Raw genomic sequence first — 16,609 nt, forward strand, 5'->3', positions numbered from 1 at the left:
AAAGAATTCCTTGCAACACTTTCTGCTTTTTCTGCAAGCAGTTGGATGTAATCTTCTGAGTAATAAGTAATAGCTAGCCGGGCGCGGTGGCTCAAGCCTGTAATCCCAGCACTTTGGGAGGCCGAGGCGGGCGGATCACGAGGTCAGGAGATCGAGACCATCCTGGCTAACACGGTGAAACCCCGTCTCTACTAAAAATACAAAAAATTAGCCGGGCGTGTTAGCGGGCGCCTGTAGTCCCAGCTACTCAGGAGGCTGAGGCAGGAGAATGGCGTGAACCTAGGGGGTGGGGGTTGCAGTGAGCCGAGATCGCGCCACTGCACTCCAGCCTGGGGGACAGAGAAAGACTCCGTCTCAAAAAAAAAAAAAAAAAAAAAAAAAAAGTAATAGCTAATGTGTCAAATAGCGAAATGTGTCAAATATCAAGCGCCTGTTATGGACCAGAGACAGGGATATAAGAAAGTGATTATCAGCGGGGTGCAGTGGCTCACGCCTGTAATCCCAGCACTTTGGGAGGCCCAGGCAGGTGGATCTCCTGAGGTCAGGAGTTCGAGACCAGCCTGACCAATGTGGAGAAACCCCGTCTCTACTAAAAATACAAAATTAGCCGGGCGTGGTGGCGCATGCCTGTAATCCCAGCTACTCAGGAGGCTGAGGCAGCAGAATCGCTTGAACCTGGGAGGCGGAGGTTGCCGTGAGCGGAGATCGCGCCATTGCACTCCAACTTGGGCAACAAGAGCAAAACTCTGTCTCGAAAAAAAAAAAAAAAGACAAAGTGATTCTCTCTCCCTTTATGGAGCCAACATTCTACAGATGTCATCTCCCTTCATCTATTCAACCCTTTAAGCAGGTTATTAGCATCTCTGTTTTAGAAATAAGGAAACAAGGCTCAAAAGAGATTGGTAGGTAGCAGAAATATTACTGAAACCCAGGTGTCCTGCCTCTGAATCCTAACCTCACTCAGCCTGCTGCTTTACAACGTTCCTGATAAGCCATTCTCACATCTGTGCCTCCCCCACTTCCTGCTGATCCTCTCTCAGGAACAGAACTCAGGAGTCGAAACACTTTTTGTTCAGGCATCCTCTGAAAAGCTGGGAGTGGAGGTCTGGTGACCATTAAACACAATAGGGATGAAACATACTTGGTCTGTTTTCCATTTCCCACCCAAACTCAACATGGGACTGAATTTAAGCTGGCTTTATTGTGTGTGTGGTTTTTTTTTTTTAGCATGATACATCTTCTCATTTCCAACTATAGTACTGCTTTCACCATCTGTTTGTGATTTCTCTGTGGCAAACCTCTCAGATCCCCCTGAGAAGGGGCGTTGTTTACCACTCCTTTGTTGGTCTTCTCCTCTGTTGACATCTACTCAGCTTAAATCCCAGAGGGTTAAATTCCACAAATATTTACAGAAAAACTCCTTTGTTCAGGGTACTGAGCTGGACCCAGCAGGGAATTTAGGGGTAAGAGACATTCTTGCTTTGCCAAAAGCTTACAATCTAGTTAAAAAAAAAAAAAAAGAAGAAGAATAAAATAACTGACCTGAGAGATGCAGGTCTATGGGAATTCAGATGACAAAAGGATTGGGGAGAATCGAGAGGTTTTATAGTGGAGGCTGAATTTGAAATAGGAATTATGGACGATTAGTAGTTTTTCAGACAAGTGGTCAGAGAGCATTCTAGCTGAGAAGTGCCAGCATAAGCAAGGCATGGAGACTGGAGTGAGAACTACAGCTCAGCTGGAGCACAGGGAGTGGTCAGAGAAAAGGCTGGAAAAAGTATATTAGGACCTTTTAAGGAAAGCTTACTTTATCATATATCCTAAAAATAAAGATTTCCGGCCAAGCGCCATGGCTCATGCCTGTAATCCCAACACTTTGGGAGGGCGAGGTGGGTAGATCACCCGAGGTCAGGAGTTCAAGACCAACCTGGCCAATGTGTTGAAAGCCCATCTCTATCAAAAAATACAAAAATTAGCCTAGTGGAGCGCGCCTGTAGTCCTGGCTGCTTGGAGGCTGAGGCAGGAGAATCGCTTGAACCTGGGAGGTGGAGGTTGCAGTAAGCTGAGATTGTGCCACTGCACTCCAGCCTGGGCAATAGAGCTAGACTCTGTCTCGAAAGAAAGAGAGAGAGAGAGAGAGAAAAGGAAGGAAGGAAGGAAAGAGAGAGAAAGAAAGATTTCCTACATAACCACAAAAATTTACTGCACCTAAGAAAAAATTTTAGCAAAATTTTATAATATCAAATATCCAGGCCCTATGCAAATTACCCCAATAGAGGGAATTAACTAAAATATAATAAATGATTATGGGAGAGGCAATGGTAAGGAACTGTAGCCACCAAAGATATATGTAGTAATTTTTTTTAAAGCTCTATTTCCACCCCAACCCTGATCTACAGAAAAGTTATAAATAATCAATGAACACTGGAATATTTTTCATGCAGATTCACCAAGTGTTAACATTTTGCCACATTTACTTTCTTGCCTCGCTCTTGCTCTTTCTCCTTAAATATCTATATTCTAATTTAGCTGCCAGGCCAGGTAAATTGGGACAGAATTCTCAAAGCAGGATTTTAGGGATTAGCATTATATGGGTTTTCATTAGGAAGTGATCCAAAAGTAGTGATTTATTCATTGTTTCAACAAACATCTGTTTAGCATCTGTACACCCTGTTCCCTCAAGGGTCTTTCAATGGAAGAACACGCATGACACAGTATAAGTGCCCTAACATGTACCTGTTGCTTATGGCAACAAATTACTTTGGCCCCAGAGCACTGGGGTATGTTTCAGGGTGGTAACGCCTTTTCACTTTCAGAGTTGGAAGGTGAGGAAGTTTCTCTCAGTACCCCCCAACCCCCGACCCCACACCCTCCAAGACTTTTGGCCTTGAGCCTTTTGGGGATTGGGGAGATTGGTCTGCCCCAGTCATCCCTTACACTGACTCTAGACTGAGTTTTCTCTTTACTGTTTTTTTCTATCCTCTCCACCTAAGAAGAACCAAATTAGGGACAAAGGAAGGGAGGGGTAGCAGAAAGGAAGTTAAGAGCTGCACTTACCACTAAACAAGATGGTTTTGCAACTTTCTGGTAGAGAACAGTGTTTTGTTAGCGGGGAAGGGTGGAGCCAGGGAGGATGGCAGACTGCACATCCAGGGCTGGGCGGCAAGTGAGGTGTAGTTAGAGACAGATAGAAACAGATATGGCCAAACCAAACAGATATGGCCAAACCAAAAATATAAGCATTTACAGGCAAGGGAGCAAAACTAAACATAATGACAGTGAGTACCTATTGAGTGCTCTTTGTAGGGCAGCTCTGAGAAAGCAATTTACATGCAAAATGTCATTTAATCCTCCTGACAACTCCAGGAGATAAATATTATCTAATGGGGGAAAGGGAGTTCTGTAAACTGAGGCTCAGAAGTTTTAATGACTTGCCTGAAGACTTAACAGTCAGTAAGTAGGAAGGCCAAGATAGGAGCCCATATCTGTCTAACTCCAGAGTGCTTGATCTTATCCACTACAGCAAGAGCTCCAGGAATGAGACACAACCCCGGGATTAAGAATGGAGATACTGGCGGCCCGGTGGCTGATGCCTGTAATTCCAACACTTTGGGAGGCTGAGGTGAGCAGATCACCTGAGGTCAGGAATTCAAGACCAGCCTGGCCAACATGGCGAAACCCTGTCTCTACTAAAAATACAAAAATTCGCCAGGCGTGGTGGTGGGCGCCTGTAATCCCAGCTACTTGGGAGGCTGAGGCAGAAGAATCACTTGAGCCGGTGAGGCACAGGTTGCAGTGAGCTGAGATGGCATCACTGCACTCCAGCCTGGGCGACAGAGCAAGACTTGTCTCCAAAAAAACAAACAAAAAAAAGAATGGAGATATGAATCAGAGTCTCTCCACAGAACCTGCCACACTCCCCATATCTGGGCACTCTTGCATGGCATTCAAAGCCCTTCATAATGAAACTCCAGTCTCCCTTTCTAGCTTCATTCCCCACCACTCCCCATAATAGCCATGCTGAACCAGCTCGTGAAGCTGTGTACTCCTATGATTTTCCTGATGCTGTTGTCTCTAACTGGAATCCTCTTTCTACTCTCACCCTTTATACTCTATTTCTTTTTTCTTTTTCTTTCTTTTTTTTTCTTGAGACAGAGTCTTGCTCTTTCGCCTAGGCCGGACTGCAGTGGCGCTATCTCGGGTCACTGCAAGCTCCGCCTCCCGGGTTCATGCCATTCTCCTGCCTCAGCCTCCTGAGTAGCTGGGATTGCAGACACCCGCCACCATGCCCGGCTAATTTTTTGTATTTTTAGTAGAGACAGGGTTTCACCTTGTTAGCCAAGATGGTCTTGATCTCCTGACCTTGTGATCCACCCACCTCGGCCTCCCAAAGTGCTGGGATTACAGGCGTGAGCCACCGCACCCGGCCTTTTTTTCTTTTTTAATTTAATTTAATTTAACTTTTTGTTTTGTTTTTTGAGACAAAGTTTCACTCTGTTGCCCAGGCTGGAGTGCAATGGCGCAATCTTGGCTCACTGCGACCTCTTAACCGATTCTCCTGCCTCGGCCTCCCAAGTAGCTGGGATTGCAGGCGTGCACCACCACACCCAGCTAAATTTTTTTGTATTTAGTAGAGATGGGGTTTCACCATGTTGGTCAGGCTGGTCTCAAACTCCTGACCTCAGGTGATCCACCCACCTTGGCCTCCGAAAGTGTTGGGATTACAGGCGTAAGACGCTGCGCCCAGCCCCTATACTCTACTTCAATCTAGAAAATCCTACTCCAAGGCTCCACTCATTCAGTCCTATATCCTCTCCTATATCAGTCTTACTCTCCTTCCTGTTACAATTATTAAATATTTAGTTCCTGGATACTGAGAAATCCAAATGAACAAAGCAAGTACCTAAACCTGAAGGAGCGTATAGTTTAGGAGAATAAACAAATAGAAATAATAAAACAGGCCAGGCACGGTGGCTCACACCTGTAATCCCAGCACTTTGGGAGGCCAAGGCGGGCGGATCACCTGAGGTCAGGAGTTCGAGACCAGCCTTACCAACATGGATAAACCCTATCTCTACTAAAAATACAAAATTAGCCAGGCGTGGTGGCACATGCCTGTAATCCCAGCTACTCAGGAGGCTGGGGCAGAAGAATTGCTTGAACCTAGGAGGCAGAGGTTGTGGTGAGCAGAGATCGCACCATTGTACTCCAGCCTGGGCAACAAGAGCGAAACTCTGTCTCAAAATAATAATAATAATAATAGTAGTAATAAAACAACAATTGAACTGTATACAAGATACAGAAGTTGCAAGCACTTGGGAGGGAGTGAATAATCGATCAATGCGATGAAGTTGATGTGGTTAAGTATCACAAAAGATACAGAGTTGAACTGGGTTTTGTAAGATACTTGCCTGGCAGACAAGGTGAGGAAAGGCATTCTAGAAAGAGGGACCAGCATCTATGACGAGCAACAGTGTGGGTTATTCGGGAAACTAAAAAACTGTCAGGAAAGGAGACCTGCAGAGAGGAGGAATATGAGAGGTGAAGCTTAATGTAGGGTCAGATCCTTGGGACCTGCATGCATGCTAGAATTTGAACTATTACTTAAAAGATACATATTGGACTTTTTTTTTCCTTTTTTTGGGACAGTCTCCCTCTGTCACCCAGGCTGGAGTGCAGTGGCACAATCTTGGCTCACTGCAACCTCTGCCTCCCAGGCTCAAGTGATTCTCCTGCCTCAGCCTCCCGAGTAGCTAGGATTACATGCGTCTGCCACCACTCCAAGGCTAATTTTTTTTTTTTTGTATTTTTAGTAGAGATGGGGTTTTACCCTGTTAGCCAGGTTGGTCTCGAACTCCTGACCTCAAGTGATCCGCCTGCCTCGGCCTCCCAAGGCTGGGCGCGTGAGCCACCGCACCTAGCCCATATTGGGCATTTAATAAAAATGTGTTGAACAGATGAATGGGGAACCATTAGAAGATTTTAAGGAGCAGCAGCATAGCAGACCTACTGCGGCAGGCCAGGTAATAAATGGTGAGGGCCTAGACTAAGGCTGTGGCAGTGAGACCAGGGGAATAAGATGGTTTCTAGAGATGGACATGGCGAGGGATTCAATGAAGAGGATGAAGAAGTAGTTGAAGGCAACTCCTGAGATTCTAACTTGGACTTGGCAGGATGATGGTATCTCCTTCCAAGATGGGGGTTATAGGCAGAAGACTCAGGGCTTTCTTACTACATGTAATTGCCTGTTTATAAGTGAGTGTCCTATGAGAACAGAGACTGGGTCTTATTCATCCACATGTCTTTTGCGTTAGCACTGACATCAGTATGACGGTTTGGCTTCAGGTTTTCTAGTTGAGAAGCGATAGATATGGATAGCATTCAGGTCTAGCTGAGTTTCAAATGCATTATATCGGGGCCTCTCAAAGTTTTCCACAAAAGCCCCCATGAGAGAAGTGTCCCTGCCCAACCTCTCTAACCTCATCTATCTAGAGGAACCTATGGCTATAGCTGAAAACAGTCTCTCAAGTAAAAAATGTCTTCAAGGCTCACATTTTACTTAAAAGCCATGCACAGTTTACATTTTTCTCATCAATACTTGTTGTAATATAATGCTTTCCTCCTTCCTTCTCAAAAACCCACTTTAAACATTAATAACAGGCTGGGTGCTGTGGCTCACGCCTGTAATCCCAGCACTTTGGGAGGCCGAGGCGGGCGGATCAGGAGGTCAGGAGATCGAGACCATCTTGGCTAACAAGGTGAAAACCTGTCTCTACTAAAAATACAAAAAAACTTAGCCGGGCATAGTGGCGGGTGCCTGTATTGCCAAGCTAATCAGGAGACTGAGGCAGCAGAATGGCGTGAACCCGGGAGGCGGAGCTTGCAGTGAGCTGAGACTGTGCCACTGCACTCCAGCCTGGGTGACAGAGTGAGACTCCATCTCAAAAAAAAAAAAATTAGTAACAATGCCAGCCAGCCTGATGGCTTATGCCTATAATTGCAGCACTCTGGGAGGCTGAAGCAGCAGGATCACTTGAGCCCAGGAGTTCAGCCAGCCTGAGCAACATAGTGAGACCCTGTCTCTACAGAAAGTTTTTAAAAATTAGTGAGGTGTGGTGGTGTGAGCATGTGGTCCCAGCTACTGGAGAGGCTGAGGTGGGAGGATTGAGCCCAGAGAGGTTGAGGCTGTAGGAAGTTGTGATTGCACCACTGTACTACAGCCAGGGCAACAGAGCAAGATGCTGTCTCAAATAAAATAATAACAATAATAACAATGACATTCAGAAAGATATACCTTCTTTCTTTCTTTTTTTTTTTTGAGACAGAGTTTCGCTCTTGTTGTCCAAGCTGGAGTACAATGGCGCAATCTTGCCTCACTGCAACCTCTGCCTCCTGGGTTCAAGCGATTCTCCTGCCTAGCCTCCCCAGTAGCTGGGATTACAGGCATGCGCCACCATGCCCAGCTAATTTTGTATTTTTAGTAGAGACGGGGTTTCTCCATATTGGTCAGCCTGGCCTCGAATTCCCGACTTAAGGTGATCTGCCTGCCTTGGCCTCCCAAAGTGCTGTGATTACCGGCGTGAGCCACCGCACCTGGCCAGATACACCTTATTTCTTTTGAGCTTTATATTAATATATATCCTCTAGCTCACTACTACATATCCCTTAGAGCTACCTCTAATTTGAAAAGAACTACAAAACAGGATTGTTTTTTCAGCAGTTTGTTACATTCGTAATTCTTTTGGTCCAGTAAGAGTACAGCCCTTCAAGGCCAGGGGCAGTGGCTCACTCCTGTAATCCCAGCACTTTGGGAGGCCAAGGCGGGTAGATCATTTGTGGTCAGGAGTTCGAGATCAACCTGGCCAACATGATGAAACCCCGTCTCTACTAAAAATACAAAAATTAGCTGGGCGTGGTGGTGCACGCCTATAATCCCAGCTACTCAGGAGGCTGAGGCAGGAGAATTGCTTGAACCCGGGAGGCGGAGGTTGCAGTGAGCCGAGATCGTGCCACTGCACTCCAGCCTGGGCAACAGAGTGAGACTCCGTCTCAAAAATAAATAAATAAATAAATAAATAAATAAATAAATAAATAAGTACAGCCCTTGAGTTGTGAGATTCTTAACTGAAGCCAGGGTCATATGAGGTCATGTGTAAGAGAGACTTGACTATAACCTTACGGGCCTTTCTGACTTATATCCCTAGGTGCTGCAGAAATTGGGGAAAGCTGTAGAAACCAAAGATGAACGATTTGAACAAAGTGCTAACAGCTTCTACCAACAACAGGTAATCTGGAGGGTAGAGGAGGGAAGCGTGGAAGAAGAAAAGAGACATGAGGGCTGAGTGGCAGAAGAACAATAAGTTCTACAAACTGGCAAACATCTCCACCAAGCCACCCTCCCCCTAGGGTTAAGGGCTACAGGGTGACCTGCTGCTTATCCTTCCTCAGTGAACTAAAGGAATTTACTGGCCGCGCACAGTGGATCACCCCTATAATCCCAACACTTTGGGAGGGCGAGGCAGGCGGATCACCTGAGGTCAGGAGTTCGAGACCATCCTGGCCAACATGGTGAAACCCCATCTCTACTAAAAATACAAAAAAATTAGCTAGGCAGGGTGGCGTGCACCTGTAATCCCAGCTACTGGGCAGGCTGAGGCAAGAGAATCACTTGAACCTGGGAGGCAGAGGTTGCAGTGAACAGAGATCTTTCCATTGCACTCCAGCTTGGGTGACAAGAGTGAAACTCCATCTCAAAAAAAAAAAAACTAAAAATAAAAATAAAGAACTTACTTTTCTTGCTGCTGTCATTTTGGGGAACAGAGAAATGTTCTTTATTTATTTATTTATTTATTTATTTATTTAGGCTCACTGCAACCTCCACCTTCCAGGTTCAGGCGATTCTCCTGCCTCAGCCTCCCGAGTAGCTGAGATTACAGGCGTATGCCACCATGCTATGACAATTTTTTATTTTTATTTTTAGTAGAGACAGGGTTTCACCATGTTGGCCAGGCTGGTCTCAAACTCCTGACCACAGATGATCCACCCGCCTTGGCCTCCCAAAGTGCTGGTATTACGGGCATGAGCCACTGCACCTGGCCCACAAATTCTTTACTATATAAATATCAGTTAGTTGAATTATATAGAAAATAATTTTTAAAATTATAGTTAAATTATATAGAAAATAATTTTTAAAATTATATTAATGGGTTATTAGCTATCATCTAATTCAGTAGCTGAGTGTATATCGGAATCATTTGGGAAATATTTTTAAATGCAAGGTCTCTGGGAGTAGGGCCTGGGAATCTTACTTTTGAACTTTTTGTTGTTGTTACTGGTTTACCATCTTAGATCTGATAAACTTTATTTATTTATTTATTTATTTTTATTTTTATTTTTTATTTTTTATTTTTTATTTTTGAGACGGAGTCTGGCTCTGTCACCCAGACTGGAGTGCAGTGGCGCAATCTTGGCTCACTGCAAGCTCCGCCTCCCGGGTTCACGCCATTCCCCTGCCTCAGCCTCTCCGAGTAGCTGGGACTACAGGCGCCCGCCACCACGCCAGGCTAATTTTTTGTATTTTTAGTAGAGACGGGGTTTCACTGTGGTCTCGATCTCCTGACCTCGTGATCCGCCTGCCTCGGCCTCCCAAAGTGCTGGGATTACAAGCGTGAGCCACCGCGCCCGGCCTAAACTTTTTTTTTTAATGGAATATTTCAAATATGTACAAAGGCAGATAAACTTGTAAAATGAATTCACATGTACTCATCACTCAGCTTCCATAATGTATCCACTCATGGGCATTCATGTTTCACTGTGTCACCACTCACTTTATCCTATCTTTGATTATTATGAAACAAATTCTAGATATATCATTTCATTCGTCGACCTAAGTAACGAACAGAGGGAGGCTAAGAGAAAAGGGTATTTATGTGGGAATAGAGCATTGCAATGGGAATATGTGTACCATAGTAAACTATGAGGTATTCAGGGAGGTAAAGGAAGACATGTTTTCAAAGGAAAAAATGAGAAGGATTACATGATTCTTTGAAAATAATTATCGTTGGCTACAAAGATCAATAATAAGGGTGACACCAGTCCAAGGTTGAACAGGCAGTTGCTGGGCAGAAGTCCTTGCAGAAATGTTTTTTGTATAAGATTGTGATGGCCTTTGTGCAAGGTTGTGGTTTTCATAGGATCTTTTGTGATAATTCTTATCAGGCAAATAAGCATGAGAATGCTCTCTTCATAGCCTTCCCTGGCTCTATTATCAGAGATTTTTTTTTTTAACACTAGTGACTCCATTTTGATTCCAACAACATTTACACATCTATAAAAATCTCATTATCAGGCCAGGCGAAGTGGCTCACGCCTGTAATCCCAGCACTTTGGGAGGCTGAGGCGGGCAGATCACCTGAGGTCAGGAGTTCGAGGCCAGCCTGGCCAACATGGTAAAACCCCATCTCTACTAAAAATACAAAAATTAGCTGGGCGTGGTAGCACATGCCTGTAATCCCAGCTACTCGGGAGGCTGAAGCAGGAGAATTGCTTGAACCTGGGAGGCGGAAGTTGCAGTGAGCCGAGATCGAGATCGCACCACTGCACTCCAGCCTGGGTGACAGAGTGATACTCTGTCTCAAAAAGAAAAAAAAAAATTCACTATCAATCTCTAAAAATAGAACTCTTTTAAAATGTAGCCACAATACCATTATCATACCTCAAAATATTTTTCTATACAACATTTACTTGGCCAGGCATGGTGGCTTATGCCTGTAATACCAGCACTTTGGGAGGCCAAAGCAGGAGGATCAATTGAGCCTAGGAATTCAAGACCAGCCTGGGCAACATAGCAAGATCCTGTCTCTACAAAAAAATACAAAAATTAGCCAGGTATGTTAGCACATGCTTGTAGTCCCAGCTACCTGGGAGGCTAAGGTAGGAGGATCGCTTGACCCCAGGAATTCCAGGCTGCAGTGAGCTATGATCATACCACTGCATGCCAGCCTAGGCAGCAGAGCAAGACCTGGTCTCAAAAATGAATAAATAAATAAGTATAAATAAAATACGTACTCATTACAACAAATCAGAAAGTACATGGTTGCATGCAGTGGCTCACACCTCCCAGTGGGAGGCCGAGGTGGGAGGATTGCTAAGACTAGGAGTTTGAGACAAACCCAGCAACACAGGAGACCTTAACTCTACAAAAAATAAGAAAAATTAGCTGGGCATGGTGGCGCACGTCTGTGGTCCCAGCTACTGAGCAGTGAGCTGTGATTGTGCCACTGCACTCCAGCCTAAGCAACAGAGCAAGACCCTGTCTCAAAAAAAAAAAAAGCCCCTACATAAAGAAAAAAGAAAGAAATGAATTTAAAAATTAATAATAGGCCCAACATGGTGGCTCACACCTATAATCCCAGCACTTTGGGAGGCCAAAGTGCTGAGCTCAGAAGCTTGCGACCAGCTTGGGCAACATGGCAAAACCCCATCTCTACAAAAAATACAAAAATTAGCTGGTCATGGGGGTGTGCTCCTGTATTCTCAGCTACTTGAGAGGCTGAGGCAAGAGGACTGCCTGAGTCTCAGAGGTCTAGGCTACAGTGAGCTTTGTTTGTGCCACTGCACTCCAGCCGGGGTGACAAAGTGAGACCCTATCTCAAAAAAAAGGAAAAGAAAACAATATAAACAAAACAATTATGATTTTACATCTTCCTAAACTACAACAATGTTATTTTATATCTTTACAATTACTTTGCTATGTATGTGTATGATATCTAAGTATATCCACAATAAATAAATGTGAGATTTACTAAAGTGAGATTATTCCATGCATATGATTTTGCAACTTGCCTTTTTCACTTACCAATGTCATACAAATCTTTTCAGATATTTCAGATTAAATATTCCACTAAAATGTAAGTTTTATTTTTTTATTTATTTATTTTTTTTTTTTTTGAGACGGAGTCTCGCTCTGTCGCCCAGGCTGGAGTGCAGTGGCGCAATCTCGGCTCACTGCAAGCTCCGCCTCCCGGGTTCACGCCATTCTCCTGCCTCAGCCTCTCCAAGTAGCTGGGACTACAGGCGCCCGCCACCACGCCCGGCTAATTTTTTTGTATTTTTAGTAGAGACGGGGTTTCACCGTGGTCTCGATCTCCTGACCTCGTGATCCGCCCACCTCGGCCTCCCAAAGTGCTGGGATTACAAGCGTGAGCCACCGCGCCCGGCCTAAAATGTAAGTTTTAGTGCTATCTTTTAAAAAAACTAGAATCATTTCTTTTTTTTTTTTTTTGAGACGAAGTCTCGCTCTTTCACCCAGGCTGGAGTGCAGTGGCGCGATCTCGGCTCACTGCAGGCTCCGCCCCCCGGGGTTCACGCCATTCTCCTGCCTCAGCCTCCCGCGTAGCTGGGACTACAGGTGCCTGCCACCTCGCCCGGCTAATTTTTGTATTTTTAGTAGAGACGGGGTTTCACCGTGTTAGCCAGGATGGTCTCGATCTCCTGACCTCATGATCCGCCCGCCTCGGCCTCCCAAAGTGCTGGGATTACAGGCGTGAGCCACCGCACCCGGCCGAATCATTTCTTAATATCACAAAATATCCTGTCAGTGTTCAAATTCCCGATTGTGTCTTCATGCTTTTTATGGTTTGTTTAAATCAGCAACTCACTGACATGTTTTAAGTTTCTTAGATTTAAGGTCATATCTCTTAATCTATATTCTAATCCCTCCCTTCTTGTAGCTTATTTGTTAATGATACTAGGTTGTTTGTCCTGCAGTTTCCTATAGTGTATATTTTGCTGATTGAATTCCCATGATATTGTCTAATATGTTCCTATGTCTTCCATATTTTCTATAAATGAATAGACTTAGAGGCTTGATGAGATTCAGGTTTTTGTTTTAATGGCAAGAATACTTAGTAGGTGTTATTGTATTCTTCCATCAGGAGGCACATAAAGTCTGGTTGTCCCTTTTTTTTTTTTTTTTTTTTGAGATGGAGTCTTGCTCTGTCGCCCAGGCTGGAGTGCAGTAGCGCAATCTCGGCTCACTGCAAGCTCCGCCTCCCAGGTTCACCCCATTCTCCTGCCTCAGCCTCTCCAAGTAGCTGGGACTACAGGCACCCGCCACCACGCCCGGCTAATTTTTTTTTTGTATTTTTAGTAGAGACGGGGTTTCACCGTGGTCTCGATCTCCTGACCTCGTGATCCGCCCGCCTCGGCCTCCCAAAGTGCTGGGATTACAAGCGTGAGCCACCGCACCCGGCGATTGTCTCCTTTTTTGTGTGATGTTAATAGTAAAGTAACAGCATATAAGTTGCAGGGCCAGGATTTGGACTTAAACTCAAGCTTTTTTCACTGTGCCTCACTAGGAGGCCTCTCTGGGCCTCTTCTCAACTCTTCTTACTGTTCTATTTCCAACTCCAGGATGAAAAGAAGAAAAATCAGTAAGTTAACACGCACTGTGGAAGGTTTCTGATTCTTGGCCCATTCTGTCCCTTTGTCCTCTCTCTAAGAGCAGATGTGTAGGTAGAAAAGGTAAGAGATAAAGAAGTGCCATCAGGAAGAACAAGATCTGATGGGACAAACCCCTCAGAATTCCCTGTGGAAGCCCACCATTTAAACATCACTTAAGGGGAGAAAATATGTTTGAGAAATGAAATGGAGTTAGGTTGGAAATAAGGAAAAGCTTCTACTGGGTGCAGTGGCTCATGCCTGTCATCCCAACACTTTGGGAAGCTGAAGCGGAAGGGCCAGGGGTTCAAGACCAGCCTGGGCAACATAGTGAGACCTTGTCTCTATAAAAAAAAAAAAAAAAATAAGGAAAACTTCTTGACTGAGAGAATGATACACCTATAATAAGTGCTGATTGAACATGCTTTTGAAATTCTCTTTTTGGTAAATTCATTTAACAAACATTTTATGAGCACCTGCTGTGTGCCAGGAACTGTGTTTGGTGCTGGGACTTCAACATGAATGAGACAACCTGCCTGCCCTCAAGGCTCTTAGTTTATGGAGGAAGACAGTGACAGTACAGTCACATCTGACCTGGGGACCTGGGGTGGCAAAGACACACAGTAGGAAAAAGGACAAGGTCAAGGATTTTTTTTTCTTTTTGTGAAGACGAGGTCTCACTATGTTGCCCAGGCTGGTCTCAAACTCCTAGGCTCAAGCAATCCTTCTGCCTCTGATACCTTGAGTGCTGGGATTACAGGTGTGAGTGAAGTGTTCCAGAAGTTGAACTGGTTGGTCATGTGCCCTATCCCTCATCCACAGTCAGCTTGCAGGTAAACTTTTTATAATAGCTTATCCTATCAATACCAAACTTCCTAGCTTAATTTCAAAGTCTTGCCACTTGCCCACATTCCTGATCACATTTCTTTTCTTTTTTGTTTTTGTTGTTGTTTTGTGTTTTTAGTAGAGACGGGGTTTCACCATGTTGGCCAGGCTGGTCTCGAACTCCTGCCCTCAAGTGATCCACCCACCTTGGCCTCCCAAAGTGCTGGGATTACAGGCGTGAGCCACGGCACCCAGCCCTGATCACATTTCTTCTATAGGTAATTTTTCTTTCAGGCTCTGCTTGCTTCCCTCTTTTCCTTCTCTTCAGAGTGTATTACATAGGAAGGATTATTTTCCTCAAGCAACACTTTAACCTGTTAGTTTTGGTAGTGACAGCTGCTTCCAATTCTTTACCTTTAAAATCAAATCTAATAATCTAGCTTCATATTTCCCTCCTGGATCTACTTTAAACAAAGCACTTTCAACACTTAATCACTTCAACACTTGGGCATGCTATTTACACTTGTTTTGCTGAGTGTCTGAGCCAGTTTTTCTCCAGAAAGTAGGGAACCCCAGGACAAGAACTTTCTCCATCCTCAGTACCCCAGTCTCTTAAGACCTAGCTCTGTCCACCTGACTGCTCAGGACAAGCTTCTGGTGTGAGTGGTTCATTAACTGAGGGTTGGGACTGTTTGTATAATGGGTGGGAAGGACTGACTCAGACTCTTTATGGCAATGCCAAGAATTTGGCAAGGATTCAGAGAGCAGAAGTGATAAAATCATAAGATTTACAGCTAGAACTGGCCTTACCCTGCATTTACAGATGAAGAAATGGAAGGCAGAGAAGTGGAGTAACTTGCTAGTTGGTGGTAAAGCCAAGTTTCTTGACTCCCAGACAAGCGAGAACCCAAGACTGGTCAGGAAAGGAGAAAGATGTTGGGATTATTCAGCCTGGATATATTCCAGGGGAGGACAGATAGGTCAGAGAAAGAAAATGATACCTGTTGCTGACCTGTCTCCCCTCTCCTCCCCCACTCCACACCACTACACCCCCCAACACACACACACACTCACTCTCACACTCATACTTCATCTTCTCAAAAGAAAGAGCAAGAGAATAAAGGAGAACTTTGTAACTAAAAGGCTTCATTCTAAAACACAGAAATGGAGCTGGGCTTTTGTGAGCTGCAGTGGAAAGCAGAAGGCATTCATTTTCTGGGCTGTGACAGAGTACCCCCTAGTATTCAACACTGTGCATTTATGCATGGTAGCCTTGATTACTGATCTGATTTTTCACGTCAGATGATAACTAATGGGAAAAAATTAGGAATTTTATTTGTACAAATTGTGCAAGGTAATTTTTTTTTTTTTTTGAGACAGAGTTTCGCTCTTGTCACCCAGGCTGGAGTGCAGTGGTGTAATCCCAGCTCGCTGCAACCTCTGTGCCCCCAGGTTCAAGCGATTCTCCTGCCTCAGCCTCCTAAGTAGCTGGGATTACAGGCGTATACTACCACGCCCAGCTAATTTTTGTATTTTTAGTAGAGAGGGGGTTTCACCATGTTGGCCAGGCTGGTCTTGAACTCCTGACCTCAGGTGATCTACCCGCCTCGGCCTCCCAAAGTGGTGGGATTATAGTGGGTGGGCCACCGCACCCAGCCTGTGCAAGGTAATTTAACAGTTTTTATTACTTTATTATATTTATTTTTGAAATAAAATTTTCGTGGTGAAGTAAAAAACTGAGTCCTTTTTTTCCTTCAAGAAAGAATTTTAAAGTCTTGTTAATTTTTTTTTTTTTTTTTTTTTTTGAGTCGAAGTTTCACTCTGTCGCCCAGGCTAGAGTACAGTGGCGCGATCTCGGCTCACTGTAACCCTCCACCTCCCGGGTTCAAGGCATTCTCCTGCCTCAGCTTCCCAAGTAGCTGGTATTACAGGTGTATGCCACCACACCCAGCTAATTTTTGTATTTTTAGTACAGACAGGGTTTCACCATGTTGGCCAGGCTGGTCTCGATCTCCTGACCTCAAGATCTGCCCGCCTCGGCCTCCCAAAGTGCTAGGATTACAGGTGTGCATCACTGCGCCCGGCCAAGCCTTGTTCATTTTTATAATCCCAAAACTTTTTCAAGGCTCTTTAAAATCTTGATTATCACCTTTTCAAAATTCTCAAACTTCTACCTACCTCCCTTATCCACATTTAAAAGATGTTGTATACATTTAACATGTTAGGCTAAGCTTTTTTCTATAAATGAAAAAGCAAGGAGGAAGTGAGATATCCTTTCTGGTAGATGCTGAGTGTTTCTGAATTTTGTTAACTGACTGAATCTGTCTCCAATATGCTATTGAAA

General features: G+C 44.5%; 1 protein-coding gene across 14 annotated transcripts in view; it reads left to right on the plus strand.

Annotated features, from left to right (window-relative positions):
• BIN2 (bridging integrator 2) overlaps positions 1–16,609 on the plus strand; it is a 49,379-nt gene that overhangs the window by 2,431 nt on the left and 30,339 nt on the right. For 9 of the 14 annotated variants that reach the window (XM_055294808.2, XM_055294809.2, XM_055294812.2 and 6 more), the window contains exon 2: positions 8,205–8,285. The exons of the other annotated variants lie outside the window; for them this stretch is intronic. In XM_055294808.2, coding sequence (XP_055150783.2) covers positions 8,205–8,285 — 81 coding nt within the window. The remainder of the gene's footprint in view (positions 1–8,204; positions 8,286–16,609) is intronic. 14 annotated transcript variants of the gene reach the window in all.

The sequence above is a fragment of the Symphalangus syndactylus genome, chromosome 10 (genome assembly GCF_028878055.3).
Source record: "Symphalangus syndactylus isolate Jambi chromosome 10, NHGRI_mSymSyn1-v2.1_pri, whole genome shotgun sequence".
Lineage (NCBI taxonomy): Eukaryota > Metazoa > Chordata > Mammalia > Primates > Hylobatidae > Symphalangus > Symphalangus syndactylus.